The sequence below is a fragment of the Ammodytes marinus genome, assembly GCF_949987685.1.
Source record: "Ammodytes marinus genome assembly, chromosome: 19".
Taxonomy (NCBI): domain Eukaryota; kingdom Metazoa; phylum Chordata; class Actinopteri; order Uranoscopiformes; family Ammodytidae; genus Ammodytes; species Ammodytes marinus.
The window spans coordinates 6,627,503-6,652,574 of NC_137223.1; the positions used below are offsets into that span (position 1 = coordinate 6,627,503).

The window sequence follows — 25,072 nt, forward strand, 5'->3', positions numbered from 1 at the left end:
ATATGCAGGTTTGAATTAGGTCAAGAAACACAGTTCCATGACCGCGGTTCCCAACTTGGGGGGGGGGGGGGGTCAAGACCCCAGCTGTTGCCACAAAATTAATCCAAGGGGTCAAAAAGGGGGGAAAGAAGCCAAATAAAAGTAACGTGCTGCACATAATTCTGTTCATTTTTATCACTGTTATCTAACCTTCGCCTTTCAAGAAATGCACAGTTTATTTCCTTCGGGCAAATGAAACAAATAAACCTGAAATGGGGTATCACCCTTCAGAAGTGCTCACAACCCAAACTGCAACAACTAAAAGACAATGCATTGAACAAATGAAGATGGGGATAAATACCAAATAAAAATGAAGCGTTTTGAAAGCAACAGCATTTTACTGACAATATCCTCACTGTTCTGCCTTGAATGCTTACCCCCATCCAAAAAGTTTACTGACACACACTGATGCACAAACAAACAAACACACACAATTCATACAGACACAAAGATGGCTATCGAAGCAATTTCTCGCCACTTACTTGATGTAATATGGAACCTTATTCTGAGAAACAGCACGTTGCCAGGGGAGCTGTACAGAAGCTGCAGAGAGAGAGAGAGAGAGAGAGAGAGAGAGAGAGAGAGAGAGAGAGAGAGAGAGAGAGAGAGAGAGAGAGAGAGAGAGAGAGAGATAAATAAAAAGAAATCAGTTAAAATCCAAAACACCATCTTAATAAACATTGCACAGTTTTGCCACGCAATAATCCATTTAGTGTTTGGGGCTTGACTTACAATTATTCACACACCTAACACATTCATAACAACAAAGTGTAGCTATGAAAAGCTGAGTCTTGCTGTGCATGAAATTGACAGAGAAAAAAATAAAATAAACTGGTATTGTTGTCTTGGCAGAATGAGGGAAAAGAGCAAATAGGTCATGAAAATGATAAATAACTTTTAAACTGTGGAGAAACATAACATGCTGACACATCAAGGAAATGATGGAAGTGACAAGCCGACACGGTGTTGAAACCATTTGAATAAAAACACTTGAGAAGCTTTCAAGAGCAGATATGTCGCTTGAAATATCCCCCTCCCACTTTCCCACCTCCTTGACACAGCTTTACGCTCAGATAGAGAGATGAAAAGACAGTAAGAGAAAGAGATTGAGCGAGATTGGGAGGTGTACGAGACGGATGGCACGAGATAAGGACGCGGCCCTTTTATTGATCCCTGAGGGAATATTAAGCTTGTGGTGGTAATGAGAGGGAATGTGTGATGGAGTAGATGGAGTCATAGTGCCAGGAAGATGAAATAAGAGGCGGAGTGTGGTGTCGTGCTGAGCTCCCACTAGGACTTACATGGTAAATGTGTGTCTCCACGGCGGCCTGACTTACCACCTGCTCTGAATCACACAGCATCCATTTTGTGTCTGACAGCCAGTAAAGTCAATCAGGTGGAGTAGAAAGGAGAACCACTAATGGCTGTATCAGTGTAGCAAATGAAAATAGAGGGACACGGGAAGCGAGAGACCAGCTGCATTGTTTAATGTTCACACTCCTTTGCATTTGTCTCGTCTCTGTAGCTTCTTCTCGAACCTTCTAAGTTACTCTCTCTCTCTACTAATGACCCCCCTAAAGAGGAGGGAGTCAGTGGAGAGCTGTAATTAAGATTTGCATTATTGAGGAGGAGTAAAACGCGTCAACTGCAAAGTAAGTGTGTGTGTGTGTGAGAGAGTGAGTGAGTGAGTGAGTGAGTGAGTGAGTGAGTGAGTGAGAGAGAGAGAGAGAGAGAGAGAGAGAGAGAGAGAGAGGGCTGAAGGTTAGAAGATGGGACAGGGGAAAAAAAAATCAGGGGATGTGTTACGGTGTCAGCGAGTAGGGAAAAAAAGCCCCCCAAAATGGTCTTGTTTCCTACGAGAGGTAATTGGTTCTGTACTCACTGGAGAGGAAATGTTGGGAGGAGGGGCCAAAGTCTCGGTGGGCTTCCTGAAGCAACTTCAGTCTGTCCTCCACCGCCACCTGCATCATGAACGGACACGCAGACAAGGACACAAGACGGTCAGCTGTGGGACGGAAAGTTGGACCAAACCTGAACTATACAGTTGGTGGATTGGGCGTCATGGTTGGAGTGAATTCAATTTAAATGCAATTAAGTTGGAAAAAGGATTTGCTGTAAAACCCCAAGCTTGGGAAACGTTTTAGAATTATAAATATATACTGTGTCATATTTTGAATGGGTATAGAGTTAATATACCCTATGTTTATGCTATGTCATTTACCAATGTACAATTGTATTGAAATGATATAGCACAGCTGAAAATCTGATTTAACTAATGGAAAAGAGGAGAATTTTCCCCCAATCTATATTTCACATTGTTTCTAACCTGGATACCAACTGCAGCTAAGACAGTGTGTTTACATACAAACAAGTTGGTTCATTGGGTCACAGTTGCAAGCTATGTCTGGTGAAAACAAACATACTAGCTGCAGTAAACTTATCCATGATTCCTGATCACTGTTATCCATTCTTGATCCCTGTTTAACTATTAGCATAACGTTTATAATATTTCCAACCACATGTAAATTGTGATAAACTGCAATACATTTTTTGGGAATATAGAATTGTTAAGAAATACAAAAAACTAGATTATAACGTCTGTTTTTGGGTAATCCAGAGAATTAAAATATCTGACAAATTAAGGTATTTGACCACACGGACCAAAACAAACAACAGCCACAGTAAATACACAGCAGATAAAGTTATGCAGAAGATAGTAAGTAACACAAGAAAAAAATATATTAAACATGACAATATCACTTTTACACTAAAAAGTCCGGCAAGAAAATGTATTCCATTACTAGTGATTTACAGTGAAAAGTAAAGCAGACTTGGTTCATCCTCTGCAGTTGTGGTAACTCAAGCGGTACAGAAAAAAAACATGGCGAGACATGGAGGAGTCATGTTTGTATCACACACAGATCTGTAAGCTGAATAATATCAGAATCATGCACTGCCTCGAGAGGAATGTATCATATCCTGAATATGATCAAAACCATCCGTGCACAGTTACCCGAGATGTCCCCATAAAGGACACAATTACATGTTATTGTTCCATACTGTATTTCAGAAGGAAATGGATACCTTCGACATAAATAATGCTAGATTGACTGTTCAACTTTGCAAGCAGCGTACTCAGTGTTAGGGTAAGTGTCACACAGGTTTGAGTTATCAATCACGCACACCTTCCCTCCTGCATCCCTGGGAAGGATGTGTATTGACCTCTCCAGCAGTGCACCTGTGCCCGACATGGCTGTGAGGTTGCTTTGCACCATCGGGCTGAATAGCAGGACAGAACTGGCTGTCAGTAATACTTAAACTTTCTCACACACACACACACACACAAACACCAGGCATTATGGCCGCAAGATATCAGCTATCCACACAGGGATCCTGGAAATGGGCATTGAAAGGCCAGTAGCTCAGTTTCTTTCTGGACACTAATGGCCACTGCCCCACAGAGAGGAAGATGGGAGCTGTCTACATATGAAAACCAAATCATCAAACTACACAGTCGGACCTGGCTTATTAGTGGCGCTGTCAACTTCCTCTAAACTGAAAGACATAAAAAGAGCGGACAACACAGACACAGTGTGCAGCCCGCTGAAAGCTTCCATCCTGTGACTCAGTATTGGAGTTATAGTCATTCTCCTTGGGCAGTAAGACTATTAGTGGATGTCTGTACAGTACAAGGGGAATATCACGAGGAAACAAATTGGCCCAACTACCCAAGTCTGACTCTGCGCCAGCGCCCCACTTTAAAAGGGATGACTTTAGTTTTCCAAAGATTTCATTTCTTTCTTGACACATTGCTTCCCTTTCCTTGCTTTATTCTACCCACGCGCCTTTTTTCTGCCCACATTACATATGCCTACAGCTGCAATGTAGACAAGAAACACTTCAAATGAAGTCTGCAAAATGACAACGTTTGGTGACAGTTGTCTTTGAAATCTCTGAATGTGACTGCTTTGTGTCTCTAACAAGTATGCCACCGCAGCAGGGCGGTCTGACCTGTATTCGGTCCTCCACCAACTGACTCAAGTCACGTGCACACTATTCTGATTTGTATGCTCATGTGCCCATACAAACTCAACAGAGACGATTTCCCTCCCCAATTCACAAACGATACCACTTCTCATCTCTCCTCTTTCCTTTTGATGACTTGTACATAAACTTCTTTACATAGACTGAGAAATTCTGCCGCGCAGAGATAAAAAAAAAAGTCCCTCTCCGAGAAATACAAGTGCGTGGAGAGCCAAGGATGGGGACTGGTGTCGTGTCACAATGGCGTCATTTGATTTGCAGTGACAAAGTGTTGCAGCGAGAATAGAGCTGCATATAAATGAAACAGACAACACAATGGAAGAGGGACAACTAACTCTATGGTCCCATACGTGTTTGGCTAACGCAAAGTGATGCAGCCCGACGAGAGAGAAAGCCGAGGGAGACGGAGACAAAGACAGGAGGAGGAGGAGGTAAGAAAAACAAAAAGAGGGAGACAGTGGGGGAATAAAGCCTTAATTTAGTCAATTGTGGACAAAAACGCTGGGGGAAGAAAAGTGGCAGAGAACACAAGGGAAAGCGATACAAAGTACAATATGTGTGCTCTGGCGTGACGATTGAGGAGGATTTGAACTACCTGTAGTAGCTTCCACCTCATGTTGAGCTGGTCCAGTTGTCTTGAGGCGGTGGATGACAGCTGAATGTCCAATGGGGTCAGCTCTGCAGAAAGCTCGTTGACGTTTCGGACATCCTGACGTAACGGGGCGACCTCCTCTCTGAAGGCCTGAGCAAGAAGTTAGATGTTGTTGCAGGACTAAGAATTGATATTTTAACTTTATTATAACTGTAAAAAAATAAATAGCATCACTCAACACTTATCCTGTAGCAAAGAAGGTCAGTTATCCTCAATGTCATCTTAACTGCTCTTTATTTGTGTTGACTTTATTATCCCTTATTGGAGATAGAGAATTGAATTGATTTTTTTTCCACCTGCTATCATTTGTATTTAAACTCTCCAGAAGCTTGGAATAGAACTTCATGACAGCATATTTTGACTGTGTTTCACTTACAGTTGCAGCAAAGTCTATAAATAGATTTTTTTAAGTAGATGCCAACAGGAAATGGGCATTAGAAGATAATTGGACAGACATCCGTACCACAGGGGAAGCAGTCTCTAAGATATGAGGTGGTGAAACAGAGAGCCAAACGAGTGCAACAGCAAAGGAGCAGCCCTCTATTCATGCAACCTGTCAGCCACCATTTGACTAAGTTTGGTGCCACGGCTTCTCCTCGCCTGTCCTCTACTTCTCCTTTGTCACTTTCCTATTGATTTTTTCCTGTTTATTAGGAAGTGCTCTCAAATTCCTTCTTGTTAGCTAAATGTGGTGCTTGTTCCTCGGCCAGGTCCGCTTGGGAAAAGACATGCTCAAATTTGACGAGTCGCGTTTGCAAACAATACGAGACAGAAAGATCAAACTCCATCCTGCCTTCCATCCTCAAATTAATTGGGCGAGATTTCACGGCCAAGTCTCACTCACAATATTGCACAGACTTATTTTTATGGATGTGCCGTTTCCGCTAGTACTTCTTATACTGAAACAAATCACAATTGGCAGCGATGTCTTTGCTTTTGAATTTACAAGTTAGACTTTGAGCAGTCTTCCATGAGATCCTGCAAGTTAACTGTGGAGTCAGTCAGTCTGGAGAACGCTTGTTGATGAAATCACTTTGTCAAAATCAGTGAACATATCCACACAATCCAGTCCATACTATGTGTGCGCTTAAAAAATCTGGCGCTCATACAAAGCCTAGGCTCTGTAAACAGGTATGTTTACAAAGGATATGTCGACAAAGGGGCCCACCATAGCTAGCAAAATAACCGTTTGGCTGTGTATTAGCACTGGATATTTTTTTCAGCACACACACAGTACAAACATGTAGCAGATTGTGAGAGAATAATAACTGATTTTGGCAAAAAAGTGATGTTGACAACCAGCATTCTCCAGAAGCGCTTATTCCATCTCTAAAAAGGGAAGATGAGATGTATTCAAATTGATGTCGGAGCAGCGCGCTGTAATGATGATACAGATGGATTCGGCTGTCTAACTCCGGGCCTTGATGTCTTGATTATGACTGTAGTAGTGCGGCAATGCCTACTCCTGTGACTCACCACGGTCTTTTCGATGTGGTCCTGCAGAGAGTCTATGAGCAGATCCCCCACAGGCTGCCAGGTGGCCTTGGTCTCCTCTGCCTGGGTCAGCCTCAGGTCCAGCTGGTCCATGGAGCTCTGCAGCTCCTGGAGACGCTCCAGCGCGCGCTCCACCTGGTTGTGCCAGCCGCCAATGTGTCCCTTCAGACGCTCCCACCGCTCCCTCACCTCGCCCGTCTGCACGCGGATGGCCCGGGCCAACACTCGGGCCTTCTCCTCCGGGGTGTTGGGATCTGGAAGGAAGGGCAGGAAGGGAGAGACAGAGAGAGAAAGAAAGAAGAAGAGGTTAATTGGGACACCTCAGAGGATGCGGACTGCGGAGGAAAGAAAAAGTGTAGGCAGATGAGAAGACTGCTCTCCAAATACCAATTTTAACTACAGAAGAAAGAAGAAAGATGAGCAGCTTTTATGAGTTCTAAGGTCTCGTCTCCAGGGTAGTGACTGGATTACCATCTTCACCCGATGGCCCCGATGCAGTCTCTTTTTTAGCAGAAATGGGAGATACTTACTTCATACACACACACAATGTGATGCTGTCTGTCTTTAGTTATTTAGTACATGTGGTGTAAACTAAGTGGAATAGACAAGGGGAAGTGACAGAGATTGAATGGAACACAATTTTTAAGACTTTTCCAAAGTGTCACTCTGAAAAAACCCCATCCCCTCTCTGATTAAATAACAAGCACAGCTTCTGATCTTAAGTCAGCTTTTTTATCTATTTATACAATGAGGCAACGCTTTGATATCCATATCAAAGATCACAGACAACGAGCCTATCGGAATCCACTCTGAAGTCTTGCCACGCCCCTACACAGTCCCATGGGTCAGTTTAATTATTTACACAGTGGGGATTCAGTTAGAAGGGGAAATGTGCTGACTTAAACAAGACTTCCCTGCCACATCACAAGAGACAGAGAGGGAATGCTGAATGAGTTGATGCATATTTAATTATTTGGATCCTCTGTTTGATATGGGTATGACCACCAGCTCAGCTTTTACTAAATGCTGTTTCAAGGGCACTTGACCTTAAAACTGGGCCAAATAAGTGTGTAAGTGTGTTGTGTTTCCTTTAAAGGCAACACGACAGGCTTATTGTGAATTTTAAAGAGATTTTTGTACAAAATGTACCAAATGAGCATCACTGCTATTCTGCTACTACTGTAGATGTGAAGTCTACAAAGGCATTTTGGTGAGATTCAGAACATAATCTTAACATCACCCCAATTTTAAATACAGTCAAGAGCCTTTTGATGCATGTGATCGCGCCTCTTTCTGTCCACTAATTTTCTCTCTGCTGTGTTTCGTTAAATATTCAAACAAAAATGGATATTATTAAATGTATTAATATGTAGTCCTGCTGAGAATTCTTAAAGACATCCCACTAATGACAGATATCTATAACTTTGCGTGATGTCAAGGGTCCGTGTCAGAAATCCCTCTCCCAGCACAATTTTTATCATCCGCCATTTTATTTTAATGTCCGAGTGTAAAAGTCAACCACTACTTTTGATTAAGTGCTGAAAGACTTACTGTACTGCTGCAGGATCAGACTGCTTGAGACTGATATAAGGTCCTCTTTTATACTAGAAATTGCTTTATTAGGAAGCAGGAATAAAAACCATGAAAACTGGTTGATATGGACTATAAGGGACAGTTTTAGTAACATTTCTTATTTCAAAATAGTTTGCCGGGGCCATAACGTTTTGACATTTACTCCGTGCACAGAGTGATGAAAGCTGAGCTGATGCTAAAGATAATGGTCGACTTTTCCCCCCAGACAATGGTATAAAAATGCAGATGATTTTTAAAAAAGGGAGTAAAAACGTACCAGTCTTTGGCTGCAAGTTCTTGCGTGGCTCTCCTGGACCCTCTATGGGCTGGTCAGCTAGAAACATCCGGGCCTGGTCCAAAGTACTGTTCACCAAGTGCTCCCGTTCCTTCAGTTCTGACCGTAGCGTCTGCAGGAGGAAATGTAAGGCCAAAGGGTTAAAGGGGCTTCAATTTATATGGAAGCCATTGTGTGTTATCCAGTCAAGCCTTCGCAATGACTGAAGACAGAACAAGCCATCACCAATGAGAAATACAGTTTACTTTTGTAAGCTACGTTTGTTTTCAACATAGAATACAGAAAAAAGTCATTGATGCTTCTCCGCTGCAGGTATGCGTACTGTGTGTTTTGACTCCAGATGTCGTCTGCACCAATGAACTCCCATTGAACCTGTATTTATGAACCAAGCATTGTATCCAGATTGCTGCTCCCCCCGCACAGAATATCTACTAATCAACAACTTCTGTTTAAATCAGCTCTGACTTTCATTCTATTATGAAAAAAGGCATTTAGGATTAACTAGCACACGCAAGTATACTGCACGAGCAAAGAACAAGAGCAGATGTTCGCGTTCACCTTATGGACGAGATAAACAACGCTCTCAACAGCTCATTAGGGGATTGCATAACAAAACACTTTCTCTGCCATGTCTTTCCTTAATAAAGGGAAAAGAAAGAGGTCAGAGCAGGAGAGCTGCTATGTTAGGAGTGTCTGTGGGTAGGTGGAGGGGGGGCGGGGGAGTCCAAGAGCAGAGCAGAGATTGAAGGCAAGCGTACGAGGTCAAACCGGGCATTTCCTCGAGGTCGGTGTGAAATTAGCTGAGAGATCAGCAGAATAAGTGGAGCTGCTGGGAGCTATAACCCAGCAGGAATTCTCATTACAGAGCCAGCTAGCAACCCCGCCACCCATCTTCCCACACAGTAGCTCACCACTCCAGTATAAAAAAAAAATAAAAGAAAATGATACCAAAAGTTCTGAAACCAATTTGACGGACACTTTTCTTAACCTTATGTTAAGTCGGCCTTGCCCCAGCACACAGAAGGCGTTAACACTAGATATGGGGAGTGAGCATGGCATGTAACAGTATAATTATTCTTGTTTTAATACAAGTGTGATCCCGGGGGACTTCAATGCCTATTGGAGTGTGTGATTGCTTTGTGCGGAGGCGATGTAGTTTAAAATGCTGCGAGGCAGGTTGATTAGATGGGATGGCTCGCTTTGATAAAGTCTGAAAATTATCAGACTTTATTAAAAACTGAGGCAGCGGAAAAAAGGAGATGCAAAAAACTAATTCTGTTTTTAACATGTGCCCACAACATGCCGGGGACAGTCAGTGTGATAGAGACGAGAAAGAGATGAAGTGTGGGAAGACTGGAAGTGACAGTCTGCTCGGAGGCCTGGTGATGTAAACACTTCACTCTATGTTCTAATTTTTTTTAAAAATCCCTTCGGAGAGATTCTGTTTCTGTAAAAGTTTCTGTAAAAGTTAAGTTCAGCCCTCTGCGATGAGAATTTTACACAGCCTCCCGTGGACAAACGTACCATCATGATGGAATGTAAAATCCTGCTAAACACAAATTAAATCACCCCTGCTAATAAATGGTTTGCTCCGTTTCAGTGATTTCCTCCGAGCTCACACGGCGGTAACATAATAGACAGGGAGCTCTGAGAGGGGACCTTGAGAGATAGAAACTAAATGAGAGGGAAAAATAGGTGCGTATGCAGAGCCGAGACACTAAGATGGAAGGAGGGTGGGGAAGCGAAGCTGCGAGGACCACAACCGGTAGAAACCAACCTCTTGCTTTTTCGGTTTTGCACTCCCAGATTTGTTGGTGCCTTAAATCAAGCTTAAAAAAGGGATTGCATTGAGTTTGATAGAGGTTGTTCATTCACCAATATTATTTGCATGTTGCTTTGAGTGCAATATTCTGATATCAGTTTTGTAGAGTCACACAAAATTCATCCTTGCATATCACAGATAGTGGCTCAGTGTGAGCTCAAATAACATCCTGGAGCAAAAGTCTCTGGTTGGATAAATCCAGATAACAACCAGACGTAAAAAGGGACACAAAAATATTTATGACATCAAACGAGCAAGCTGTATGCTCCACAGTGTGCTATTCTATGTACTAACCTAGCATTGGTTTAGTTAGTGTGAAAATAAGCAAATTATGTATGAACTGCACATACTTCATCCACAGATAGATAGCACAAAGATGTGGTTTAATGTAGGCCTAAGTGGACCTTGAGTTTGTTGTTTTCAAAAAAGATGATGCCGATTCCTGTTCTCAACTGACAGGCATGAAAACCACTTTCATCTGACCTGCATAATGATAAATACTCAAATGCTACTGCTGCCTATATCTTCACCTACTCGGACCCTGTTTTTATACTGTTGACTTTTATGAGATTTGAGATTATATACAGCATAAGGCATATTTTGTAAATGTTGAAGGTTGATAATTCATCATCGGATGGATCATCATTTATAAAATGCCTAAATAGGTTTTAATAATATCCATCAGTATATACAGTATATCCCCAGCTCCAAAAGTGGCATCTTTAGATTGCTTGTTTTGTTCTACCAAAACCCAAGTTATTTAAACTACACTTACATAAAAACGAGAAATTAACATAGTCTTATATTTGCAAAGCTGGGACCAGATGTTCAATTCAATTACATTTATTTTAATTCAAGTAGCAAAACTTTGTTGATTCCCTTTCCATAGACTTTTGAATGAATTAATCTGTTAATTATTTCAGCGCTAGATTGCTGTTTAAGGTCTTTCAGTGTGCGATAAAAAAAATCTGATTACTGTTCTGGAAATCTATGCTGTCCAATTTATAATGATTACAAGCAAGCTATGAAGAAATGCAAAATAAGTTTGTTCTAATATTTATATATTGTTTTTGTAATAAAAAGAACACTTATGAGCTTTCCCTTGAGCTTAATTGTTTAATTATTTTTTTCTATTGTTCAGAAAAAAATCCATTTTAACATTGACATATGATTGAAAGCTTAGGAAGGCCCACAAAATGGACCTCATGATCAGAATATTTTCTCATGTGTTGATTCTAAGTTCATGTATGAACCCTGAAACTCAATAACAACATCATGATAACCACACTTAGATCTCTATCTTGCCAAATGTAATTGTATTCATTGTCTACAATCAATAAAGGTTGATTCAAAAGGTTGGATTTCTGACGGCAGCATTGTTCTTCCAAACATTGCCCTTCAGTGTTAACCGAAGGCTCCAAAGAGACACAGCCAAAGCCACAGAAGGTTGCAACAATGGCGACACAAGTGGTGCCAAGTGAATCCCTCTGTTGAGACACAGCCTCTGTTTCTGTCATCCAGCCATAGGGGACCATTGCACTTCCAACAGACAACAATACCAAAGACCAACACTAAGTCTTTCAACGCGTTGAAATGATCGCGTGTCACACAGGGACACACTTTTCAAAGGGAGCATAAGACGTAGATATCAAACACATGTACAGCTTTCAGGTTGAGAAAAAGGTGGGTATTTCTTCTCTATTGAGTCCCAGCTGGCCTATGAGAGATAAGACACGGGTGTCTATGTCAAAGATAAAAAGGGACAGGTCTCGACTTTTACTTTACTCCTTTTTGATAGTTGTAAGCACTGGCACATAAGAATATGATCACGCTAGAGGAAGAAAGGAGTCTTATCAATCCACAATACTTATACGATCTTCTACTGTATCTTGTTGCCATGAGTGACTTTGACCTTGGTCAAGTCTGTTTGGGGGGAGGGGTTTGTCTCCAGGTCTGTGTATGTGTGTGGCCGTAGTAGTGCAGCAAACTCTTATCACTGTGTGCCCTTTACTGTCGAGGCAATAAGATAACATCACAACACAGCTAGTTCCAGAGCTGTGCCAAACAATCCTCTTTCCGCACTCCCTGCCATCTCAGCGTCTCCACATATTACCACATCTTCTTCCAGGGGGGAAAAAAACTGATGAAAAGACCACAACAATATATCATCTCTCAACATGGCAAAAGCCCCTGATGGGGAATGAAGCAGCCTTTCACAATAGGGGCTCACTCACCTCCAATGAAATTGCCCATTGTCAGAAAACTGATGAGTTCTTATTTTCCTCGAGCAAGAAAAGATTAATAATAGAAGTGAGAGAGTATTTTTAAGTAATTGTAGTGAAGGCAAGTGTGTGAACTTCTGTTTTCTAACCCAAATTAGATTTTGTGTCAGAACAGCCCCAGTGAGTGCTCTGCAGCTAATGAAATAGTAAGGCACAGTTAATAATGAATGCATACACGAGTTTCTTCAGTGACAGTTACTGACACAACATGGTTATTTGAATATTTTCTTTAAAATATGTATTGGATATGTATATTTTACAATGGTGTGTCACAAGGTTTTCCAGGGATTTTAGATCACTGCTGACACATTTTATGCTTCTTACTGCGAATAATATATATTCGAACCTAGTCAGAATCAGAACTACTTCATTGATCCCCGGCGGGAAATTCGGTTCGTTTTAGTTGGCCCAATTTAAAAAAGAAGCATGGGAAAGAAATAAGTGTAAGAATATTTGCTTGATGTATAACCTAACAATGAAATATAACAGTATTTATATAAGAATAAGTAAACAAGTATGAACATTATACTAAAATATTTACACAATGTAAGTACAGGTATGCAATATGTACAAATATTGCCATCAGAAGTGTTATCAGTATAAATATAGTTTAGACAAGTAACATATTAAAATATAATTACACTATATATAAATTCATTTTTAGAGTTAAATTAAATTATTGCACAGCAGAAGTATTGTACATGGGGGTTAATTATAAATAATAATTGCTTATTCAGAAGGTTTAAGTTATACTCTGTGCTGCATCTTGGTAATGTGAGTCTGTAACTGAATGTGCTCCCGTGCTGGGCTAGCACATGATGGAGAGGGTGGGAGACAGTCATTCTCAATGTCAATTGTAGACATGAAATTATAGCCCTTCTGGTCTCTTTTATTATGACTGATCACAACTATTCAAAGGCAAAGAGATTAATCATTCATGTCTTTGTTGTGTTGAGATAGGCAAGAATATTGCTTTTCAACTTTTCATTGTACATATCTTGTTCTTAGGAGAATGTGAAATGTATATTTCTTGTTTTCGTAGGGAAAAGTATGATATTTTGAATAAGACAGGCAAGGTAACAAGTGACCTTTAATATTAAGGTAGAATCACTAAAAGTGTTGTATTCAAGTTTTTATCCTGAAATATATACATAATTGTGAATTCATAAGGCCTCTCTGAAAAGGCATGTCTGGGCTTGTCCTGGGACAGGTCAGGGGTGAGAGAGACAAGGGGGGCAGTGGGTCCTTGAGCTGGACACACACACCCTCATCTTTACCCCCACCCTCTCTCCTCCTAATACACACACCCACTCTCTCTGTCTTCAGACTATTTAAGGCCAGGGTTTTGAGCAAGAGAGTAGGGTTTTTGGGAAAGTTGACTGTTCCACTTTTTTGTTCTTTTAGCATGGACGAAAAACTTAGAAGAAAAACTCGAAAGAAACACTCTGAATCCTTTTGAGTGCAAAATACTTAGAAAAATTGAGGGGAGTTATTTTTTCTTTTCAAGAAGGGGAAGAGGCTCGGAACCAATTCTTCCTCGTCTATTCTGAGAAGTTTGGTAAGGGACTATTTGGGTTATTGATAGTAACTAATTGATGAACCAGGTTGGAAAAAAAGCATCGAGTTGAGGTTTTAAAACTGTTGGAACAACTTAACTTGACTATTTGTGTTGCAAAATCACCATTGTTATAAAAATTTGAAGGAATTCAAGTTTATATAACTTTGGTTGAAAGCTCGGCCATCAGTCAAGGATTTAAAAGTTGGCAGACAGTGGAGCTTTGAAAAACCTGAAGATGAGAATACTCCTGATCTCTTGTGGAACAACAAAATAAACTGTTGGAACAACTTAACTTGACTATTTGTGTTGCAAAATCACCATTGTTATAAAAATTTGAAGGAATTCAAGTTTATATAACTTTGGTTGAAAGCTCGGCCATCAGTCAAGGATTTAAAAGTTGGCAGACAGTGAACAAGCTTTGAAATAGGAGAACTCATGAACTAAATTCAATGTGAACAAAGGACATACAACACATAAGTTAAGTCTTATACTTCTCTACATATATTAACCACTTTAATGGGAGTGTAGGTACTTATTTTCCTTCCTTTAATTTTATTTTATCTTTTCTTTCTATATTGTGAACGTATAATCTTTTTATATTGGTTGAATAAAATTTCTTGAAAACGTTATAAATCTTTGGCCTGAGTTTTTAGTTTAGTGTTGGGAACAAGGACCTAATTAGGGTTTTTCTTTAAAGAGATCGCGGCGCCCTTGAGGTAAGCAATTCAAATCTACACTACGGCTACACTACTGATAACAAAGAATACACATCCCATAAACACACTCCTTGAATTAGGAGGGAATTGCATTTATCTATTGGCCAAGCTCATCCAGGTGCATGAACTTAGTGAGGACTTAACGGTAGTCTTTTGAAGCCAGGGGTAAATGTGAGGTATTCATCCACCAGAATAATTAAAAACCTATTATCTAATCTCCTCCTTTCTAAAAACTTATCAAGGATAAAGGTCTGAAATCTGGACTTAACCTAGGATAAATTAGAAGAGACAATTGTAAGGGTCATTAGGGGATCAACACAGGGGGAGATCTGGAGATAGGCAGGGGTCAAAGGGTAACATGCTTTAAAACCAGAGCCTTTAAGGTAATATAAGGTGTGAAGGTTTTTGGGTGAAAAGTAAAACCTTTTGGGAATTGTGTAAATCGGCTTTTGGTCTTTTTTTGCCATATAAAAGTGTAGGGGTCGATGAACACATAAACTTTATAGTGGAACAGGTTTATTCAAGGAACAAATAGACTTGGCGGGCTATATATACACAAAAACGTCCTGATATTAATTTAGGGGTGTTTAATCTGGTGAAGGGAATACCGGCATAATCATTAGTTGATTGTATTGTTTTACCTTGTCTCCTGCCCCACAGGGACAACAATGGAAATAAGCCTTTTGGGCTTTATTGTGTCATCCCTGACTATCCATGTATTTTAAATGTATGACACAGAGTGCTGTTCATATTTTATATAAAATAGTCAAATAAAATCAATCAATCAATCATTGTCCCTAAAGTTCAAAGTTTTTACTTTACTGATGTCGTGATGACTGTGGAAACCAGATGCAAACATCACACATCCAGCACACACAGAAATGTTAGCATTCATTTAAAGTCACCTGAAGAATGCACTGAAAATCCAACATTCACTGTCTTTTTACCTCTGTGTTTTTTTTGGTCTACACTATGCCTGAGGGAAATAGCTGAGTCTCAAGCTGCTACGTGCTACGTCTGCTGCTTGGTGCTAGGCAGGTAGCTTACACTCAGTTTTGACAGTAATTTTAATGCAACAGCTGCCAGCCAGCTCTGAGAGAGAACCAAACCAATAAAAGTGGTAAAACCGAAAAACAATGAGCTGAATGGAGTTAAACGTTATTTAGAGCTTTAAGGGGAACTCCTGAGTCGGGTGGGTTCATCAGTGCTATTGACACATTTCACATAGTCATTTAAGCCATTTGCCATTGAGAAAAATGGACCAAAGCAGCTGTAATGTTGCAATGCGTTCTACTGCTGAGGTGTGAAGAGGACATATGATCCTTTAGTGGACGATAAAGCAATACCATTTTTGTTTTTAGCAAGCACTTGACTCAATCCAGCCGAAAAAGTGTCCTTAGCCAGCTGGAATACAGACTGTCAGGAGACAAGTACTGCTGCCAACACACACAAAGTAAGCAGACAGAAACAATTAAAAGTTACACAAAGAGAGGCAATTGTGATATCTTTTTTTAAGTCCTTCCTTTCCTGGGAGATAAGGCAACATCCAGCACAGCAGTTTAATCCATTTTATTCTCCTTTATACGACCTGTCCGTTCAGGCGCAAATGGTGCTAATCAATCATGCAGGCACAATGATTAAGATGGGTTCTGGAGCAGATTAGAAGACCCTCTCCTCACTCTGGACAGGGTAATTGTACGCTGCTTAAGCATATTGAGACTTATTTAACCGCCCAGTTAAAAATTCAATTTCAATTCAAATAGAATCACACTTTATGCCCGTTTGTCTTTGTAATTATTCATTCAGAAACATTTGGAGGAATGTTTGAAAAGACCAGACTGGACCGTCCTATCGATGTCGACAAAAAGGCAACTGTTGCTCGAAGATAAGACTTGTTTTAAAATGCCCACAAGCGCTTGGTCCCTTGATCTGAAAGCTGTTCATTTAATAGAGTGGATTGATGAGTTTAATCAGCTGGGTGTTGACAAAAGGGTCTTATTTTGGATAATTGAATGTCCGATTAATAAATGCTATTGTGGCCAGTTTGGCAGGGCAACACCCAGACAAGGATCAATACACAGAGGAGAGAACACTTCCCTCTTCCTGACACATTTTTTCAGAAATTCCCTTGGCGAGTTTCCCAATTAACAGCCGCTTTCGGGCAGAATTGAATGTGTTAGAAACTAAATGTAGTGAAAAAGAAGCTGATGAAAGTGCACAATATTTATCTTTTTCTGTCTGTGCTAACCTCCTTTCCTTTCCTTCACATATAAACCATTTTCCATCATATTCCCCCAGTCTGATCGCCTGATCTAATTTTGTATCAATTTATTTCCTCCTGTCCATCACTTTCTCCTCTGTTCGGACCGCTGCACTCCAATATTTTTTCTTCCCTCTTGATTCTTAAAAAACAGTAATATCAATTACTCTCTGGTTGGGTTAAGTGGCTTAACCCTTACTCTTTTATATCTTAAAGTCTCCCAGAAAAGAAGAGGGGAAAAAAATATACCTTTTAACTTGCCTGCCCTGCCTCATAGATACCAATTTCCATATATCTACACATATTTCCCCCTTCACACTGAAAGAGCTGGGGTGTGTGGGTATCAGTCAGTGTCTGAACTGCATGTGCTTGTGCGCGTGTTTGTGCGTGTGCATGCGCGTGTGTGTGTGTGTGTGTGTGTGTGTGTGTGTGTGTGTGTGCATGTGTGTGCGTGTCAGTGTACGCAAGTAATAGAGCATGACGTGTTCAAAGCCCTAGCTTTTTTGTGCTGCTCAGCACCCTTGGCCTTCTCAGGGTCGCCAATACCTGCAGGCCAATCTATTAAGAATACAGTGTAGCAGGATGTGACGGGGAAAAATTATAACAGAGCCAACATGAAAAGTTCGCCTTCGACTCCCCCTGTTCCATTATTTCCTGTTCTAGCGTTCTCAAAGCTGAAGACACGCAGATGAACAAGGGAATGGACTTGAGGGAGGGAGGAAAACTAATGTGTGAAGAAAGGCTGTAAATAAATAGGAGAAGCAGGAAAGGCAAGGGACACCATCAGCAGGACATACACCGCAGAGAAGAAGAAAACCAGATAGAGGGGCTGAAAGAGGGCAATGATAGCAGGGAAAGTGAAAAGTGGAGATGCAGGAGAAGATTGTCTTTTCCAGCGGTTATTGTGCGCTCCTCAGCCCCCATACCTTATCTAATGGACCTTGTCTGATCTGCTGGGTAGAGGCCTGTCTCTGTTCTCTGTCAGCCACTCGGCATCGACATCTTAAATGTCAGGAAAACTTCATTTGATTAGCCAGGACAGGCGTTTATTGTCGCGTGGCTCAAATCACAGACAGAAATGAACAGCACGATATTCAGTGCTTGATTGCAGGTCCTAACTGGCAGACAATGTAGCAGAAAAACACTTTCTTCCAATAAATTCCACTGAATTCCTATACTCTTTTCACTCGGCAGACTGCATATAACGAGGGCCAGATCATTGTCAAAGTGTATTTTCTGCTCCCTGGATACAGTATGGCATTATGAGGTTTTTTAGCCACGGTCTTGGGGAAAACTATTCTTTAGCGTTATCTGTTCCGCGGTTAAATGATGCTTTTTCATTAAATCATTAAAAGACTACACCTAGCAGGCATTACAGCAGCCAAGAAATTGATTGTCTGTCGATGACAAGAGCTGCTCTTTGGCTCCAAAGTAGATCAGTTATCTGCCTTTATCCATGTTTTGTCACTTAAATGAATGGCCGCAATAATGTCAAGTCAATTCAATTTATTTAAATTGCCCAATATCTCAAATTGACATCAAGGGGACTATGAACGCACAAAGTCGTTATATAGTATAAAGCCTGTGTTTCTATTTCTGGACTTCTATTAAGCGTGAAAAAAAAATATCCTATTGCATTCTTTATTACTTTTTTCTTTTTTTTCATTGTTCTCTCCTTCCATGGACTCATATTGAGGCGTGAATGATTAACTTCTTTATAAGTGAGATCATATCTCATTTCAACATCTTCTGGTGATGGCGGTCTCTCGCTGCATTATTGCTTCATTAGATTATACTGGTAATCTTATCCACCAAATGTAATAAGAACAGCTAATGTAATACATAATAACCTAATAATACATTGTAGTGAAACCTTAGACATCTGAAAAATAGGTGCACGTGCACTGCGCGCAGGTTATTTTGTTAAATCCAGTAAGCATCTTACGCACCCTCACACATATGTGATGGATAAGCGTGTGTCTTTTTCACTGGGAGGCTGTTCATTTGTCTCAGTGTGTCTTTTACACTGCGCCCACACAAGACAACACATGTGTTTACTCCCAAGGCGTTTTGCAGGAACAAAATAATAGTCTGGTGAACGGTGGTGCGATGAAACGCATTACGATATCAAGAGCAGCATCAACAGTATAGTAGCGGCCAGCAGACACGGAGTAAACAGAAGCCAGAGGGTGAGTCATCTATCTGAAAGCAATTACACGCCAATACACTATCACGGTAACCAGTAGTTACGATAAATAATACAGTGGGGAACGAGTGATGACAAATAGCATTGATGATAAAAGGCGTGAATGGGGCTCGTACAATGAAGGAATTGATTGCCTTTTCTTGGAATAAATGATACAGTTGGTTATAGAGGTGATGGATAACAATAAGTATAAGGGAAAAGAGGAAGGAGCAACGCTAAAGGCGTAATAGTGATTTTGACGTCGGTCATTAACCTAGCTCTGTTACAGGTTTGGTGCATGAAGACTGCTGATTGGCCATGACAACATTGCTGATGATAAACCATGGAGAGCTAAACTTACTGTAGACACTGTGCTGGCCAGCTTGATGCCTAATAATGTCAAGGGGGAGTACTGCTGCTGCATTACGATCACAGTCACAGTATCCTCCTGTTGGTTTCATTCTAAACTGTTCAGCACAAATGGATGTATATGAGCAAATGCAAACGCAATATAAAACACCCTACATCAGCCAGGTTATCGGCGGATGTCGGGGAACATTACAGAGTATTGGTAGTGTGTGCAAGATTTTCTTCAGAATAAGAATATTACAAGAATATTACAGTCTAATCCAGTGTTGTTTTGATTGACCTAGTCTGGGAGCAGATTGATGCTTAATTAAGCAGAAAGTTGCCACCTCAGTGTGTTTTTATTTATCTAGAGAATACAAAGTATATAGGCCATTTTCGAAAGAGCTATTTTGAAATGTAGGACAGTAGGACAATGTAGATATAAATAATAAAACGAAAGAAGACTGAGGCACACTTTTACTTGGGTTTACTGCTCTGATACTGTGCAGTCATCGTTATTGTTAATAGTAACACCTGCACTTTTCTTATTATGACAAGAAAGATCAACAAACTCCAGGAACCAATAGGAATGACAAAATGAACCATAGTAGCAGGAGCATAACTAGTTACTACTTTGATCAGCGAGAGTCTTGAGTGAATACATTTTAACAGCCTATTAACATAGCACATTTGACTGTAGATAACTGAATGCATAATACTCAACGTGAGGAGCTTAGCGTATGCTTACAAAATCCATATACATAAGCGATGAAAACACATAAATCTTATTTGGAAAACTGGAAGAAACAAAAACATTCTTGAAAGTTGAAGAAGACTGTGAGTGACGAGGTATGATAAATCTTAAACAGCTTGGCGGGAACATTGCCTGTGGCCGACGGTACGTACCGTGCAGTGGTTTTGCTGTTGCAGCAGAGTGGGCACATCTCCTCCAATGGGCATCTGCTTGGCGAGCTCCTCGTCCTTCATGCACATCCACCTCCACAGCTCCTCCAGGAGGCCCAGCAGACGAGACCAGCGCTCAGCACTCGCCTCCAGATGAGCTCTGCCAACATTACACCATTTGCATATTAAATGAGTTAAATGATGCAGTATGCATTTTTTAAAACCTTCACAGATGAAGCGTATACAGTCTTTTCCTGATAAGATTGATGTCTGTTCAAGAAACACATCTGTCCTGCAGCACTGCCTCTTCCTTTTTATGATATGTCCACACAGATTTTCACTAACAAACATGTAGACTTAGCACCTATTACAGGCAGATAATTCTATATAGAAGTAACGCCACATTTGTTCTTGCATTTTTATGAAATTGATTTAAAGCTTATAAGAAAAAACACAAAATCTACTTAAAAGCTTTTATTACAAATCCCGGTAGAAACTCGATGTCTGACCCCCTGGGGAGAGCTTGCTGCCCACCTGGTAGGAGTTGTCACTCGTAAATGGGAACACAGTTGGCTGCTAATTGTGTGGGTGGTACAACACATGCAATATGTGTTGATAAGCACGTCTATTTTTCTCCTGTCCTCGGGGCATAATGCATCTGAACACTGTGTACAGAGACCTCCTATTGCCGCTCGCCGAGTTGGCCGTAATTACACATGTAATGGAATAATTAAGGCATTAAGAGCCGTATGCAATCAACACACATGCACACTCCAATGCTCACACATATGGACACACAGAACGCTCTCTCACTCTCTATTATTTTCCTTCCCTTGTCTTCCTGTGGAAAAAGTCCAGCCTGTAATTTCTGCACTGCTTGACCAAACTATTTCCAGTACGGAATCTTTCCTGGCACCTTATTTAATTTATTTATTTCCACCGGTTTCTGTTCAGGCTCTCTAACCTTTCCCACCTGCCCCTGTTGCTTTGTTGCGCTGCTTCTCTCAATCCTCCCTCCTCCTTCTCTTTGTCTTCAAACATCTCCATCTGGCCCTGTCAACTTGACTTCCACCTTCCCTTTCTTCACCCTCCACTTCCCCACCCGTTGCCAAATCTTATTTTATTCATGCCAAGGTTGTGGCTGACGCGGCACAGTCTCTGTCCTTAGAAGTTTATGTGCCAGTGGTGTGGCTGGCTCTCTGGTTTGATTCTTTAGCTGTATTTCATTCCTGCCCTTCAGGGCGATCTTGTGCAAAACAGGAGTTACTGTATCTGTGCAGCTGATAGGAAACAACAACCCACGTGAATATTCCACAATGTGCTGCACGTCAGGTTTGGCTATCCAATCATTTACAACATGTAAGTTATGTTCCATCATGAGAGTAGGGAATGGTCCAGATGAAAGCAAGAACATAGTGTATCATATTGATGAGTTTAAAGTGTATAGTAGCCTTGGCCTTTATGTGCCTGTGAAGAATCTGTACTTTTCAGAAATAGTTCGTTTTTGTTGTTCTGTTTTCTTTGTTGTAACAAGAAACACAAATCGCTTTCACAATGTTCCATTTCCTAGAATACTGGAACAGCTGCAAAATTACCAGTATCCCATGTTCTATCCATGGGCTATTGATAGAAATCAGAAAGCACAGACCTACTTGAACCCATGCCATCTTCCAGACATACTGTCAATATGGGTTTTTCTTACCAGAGTTGAGAACATCAAAAGAGAAGGAAATCTGGATAGGGATTTACTCACCGGATGTTGGCGGATTTGGCCTTCAGGTCACTCCAGCGTTGGTTCATGTCATCCAATCTGTGTTGGAGGAACACAGCCTCCTCTGAGGTGCCCAGGGCCTTGACCATCTTCGACTTGTTTGCGTCCACATTCTTATAGATGTCATTGTGGGCATCAATCTCCGCCTGGATGTCCTACAAACACACAGATGAAGGAGAATTGTCAAAAATTGTCATTTCTTCAGGGGAACACATTTTTCAGAGCAAATGTACAGTCAAGGGCAGCAATAAAACAAGTTCCTATCAAAATCACCCAAAGCTGGACATCACAGTCTTCTAGGCTGTCACAGCTGATTATTCACGATTCAAAAAATAGCATTGGATTCTGACACGAGGCCAAGTTTTGCGAGAGTTCACACACAGCGTGCTGCACACCACATCTCCAGAGGGCAGAGAAGTTGATATTTTCATGGAATACCCTCGTGATACTTTTTGACTGGCTCTTAAAAAGGTTTTTACTTCTACCCTCTCACTGATTTCGAAGGCTCACCCTACCCAAGAGCTGAATCCTAAGCTATGTCTGCCTCAATACTTTTGCTCCAATAGGTTGTACCAGACATAGACAAATGTTGATATCCTAACATTTTGCAATATCTTCTAAAATACTTTATTGATGTGTGTCTGTGTGGCGGCAAGAGGCCACTACAATCAATACTGTGACGAAGCACATGTATGTGTGTGAGATTCCTTAACAAGGCAGGTATATTACACAACCACATCCCAAAGGGTGTCTGTGAGTATTTGTGTGCGAGCGTTGAACCACGAGGGGAGCTGACGCAAGCATAGGATCCTGTCAAACATTTTATTTTTAGATGAGTAGAACCACTCCATTTTCTTCTCTCTCTCTCTGTCTATCTCTATCTCTAGCGGGACTCCCTTCAGTTCAACCCATCTGAACTGCCGATAAAGAAAAGACTTCAAGACCATATGGATGTATCACCGCCTGCAGCGCAGAGATTTGCAAATGGGAATACATTTGCATAGATAAGAGAAGTTTAATGAGACCTATAGCCTACAACAGCATAGTTATAAAGAAACTGACTTTGGTCATTGTGTGTGAAATGACCCGTCTTTAGTGCCCGAAGGTGCTGCAGTGTATTTTTTTTCCCCCATTGTGGCAGAAAAGATTGGAAACTTTACAACCAACCAAGTTTCATTTTACAAGGTCTGTAAAACTGCCTTATCAAGGGAAAGGTTTGATTACATTTTCAGTATCATTAAAATCATTTGGCAACTACAAAGAGAAGTTATTAACAGTAAGCAAAAGAGTGTTGGCAAAAGTGCTTTCACGATTCTGTTAATTAGGCCGGTGTATTCTTTGTTAGAATGTTTGTATATTGGAATCGACCATAACCAATGTCTTCTGAATAGAGGGGAAATACTATAAAGGAAACCCTTTCATCAAATATACAGCATACACCCACCACCGAGACACACAGCAGCAAGGGACAGAATATGTGGGACAATGCATGGGAGACACACAGTGGATGTACAGTACAGCTACAGTAAAACCAGACTACATTCAAAACAACTATTAATTGCCACAGTCATCTGTGGTACGGTGTTGCAATTTGCGAAATGCCAATAGACATTTCACAATGGCAAGAGGCAAATCCCGCCACTGTGATCTGTGTGGATAATCACCCGCTGGCTTTTCGACACAAATCAAATGCCTCTAATGAAGGTCATAGAGGAGAGAAATGTAAAGAGGGGGGGCAGGCAGACAGACAGACACACAGACAGACAGACAGAAAGAGAGAGAGACAGACGAAGAGTGAAAGGCAGCGAGTCATTCTGTCCCTGAGCCAGCTGGCCGGGTTTCAAGTCATTACCCAAGTGCTTCCCTTTTACTTTTTATTTAGCACTTCTACTGTCCCTGGAGGTAACACTAACTTTGCGCACACACACACACACACACACACACACACACACACACACACACACACACACACACACACACACACACACACACACACACACACACACACACACACACACACACACACACACACACACACACACACACACACACACACACACACACACACACACACACACACACACACACACACACACACACACACACACACACACACACACACACCACTAAAGGCACTTGCTGTGTGTGAATACAGAGGCACATATATTCATTTACAGAGCTCCCTTTAAAAATTTCTTACTGAAAGACTTCCTTGAGCTAGTTGGATTATGTATGTCAATGTGTGTCCTCTGGTGCTGCAGTGAGGTGATAGTTTGCTTGCTTTCTCTTGCTCTTTAACACACCCATACACAAACATTACACAAAAAATTAATAAAAGTAAAAAATGAAAAAAGCATTTGGGTGCAACAGGTCATCCTGTCAGCTGGAAACTGCCTCTGTTTGCCACTGTTCCAAGCTTTATTTATGGGCTATTGATTGAAATAATCTCAATATGGGGTTTTCAATCCTGGCAAAGGATCTCTTCCGTACACCTTCATACACTCTCACACCCAAGCAAGTAAGCTTTTAGGCTAATTCACACACCGAAGTGGCTAAAAAGATGTCTGCATTAATCGAAGAAAGTGAAATAAATTTGTGAACACACCAGATATTCAAGCATACACAAGAAGTACATATACATTACTTAACACACAGGCAGATAATGCTTCAAGTGAAACTCTACTTATCTGACTTGCTACCACACACACTCACACGCATAGATCTTCGTGTGTGTGTTTGTTTGTGTGTGTGTGTGTGTGTGTGGAATAGGCAGCGGAAAGGTTAATGGGTTCTGGATCTACTGCACACTGTAATGAGTGTCAGAGATGTGTTGGCCATGGGCTGGTTGGAGCGCAGATAGCATGCAACAAAATCTCCCCATGGAAACTGATGTCACCACTACTACTTAGAGCTTTATGAAGGATAAAGGCATTAAACACACAGTTAAGCTGTGGCTGAAGTATAAATGCACATAAACACAGTATTTTCGATGATTATTTTGCCTATGTGAAGTGCTTTATGTTGACAAATTACAGTGACCCTTACCGGGCTAAGCCATGTTTGTCTTCAGCACTGAATAACGCAATTACTGTCGAGGTTTGTTTTGACAAATTGAGCCTGATGCAAGGCTC

The 25,072-nt window shown here is 41.0% G+C and overlaps 1 protein-coding gene across 3 annotated transcripts in view; it reads right to left on the reverse strand.

Annotated features, from left to right (window-relative positions):
• Positions 1-25,072, reverse strand: part of utrn (utrophin) — a 183,038-nt gene that overhangs the window by 48,073 nt on the left and 109,893 nt on the right. For all 3 annotated transcript variants that reach the window (XM_080047942.1, XM_080047940.1, XM_080047941.1), the window contains exons 56-62: positions 21,924-22,096; positions 20,174-20,330; positions 8,079-8,208; positions 6,212-6,483; positions 4,679-4,825; positions 1,922-2,000; positions 522-582 (exon numbers count right to left, since the gene is read on the reverse strand). In XM_080047942.1, the coding sequence (XP_079904068.1) occupies positions 522-582; positions 1,922-2,000; positions 4,679-4,825; positions 6,212-6,483; positions 8,079-8,208; positions 20,174-20,330; positions 21,924-22,096 (1,019 nt within the window). The remainder of the gene's footprint in view (positions 1-521; positions 583-1,921; positions 2,001-4,678; positions 4,826-6,211; positions 6,484-8,078; positions 8,209-20,173; positions 20,331-21,923; positions 22,097-25,072) is intronic.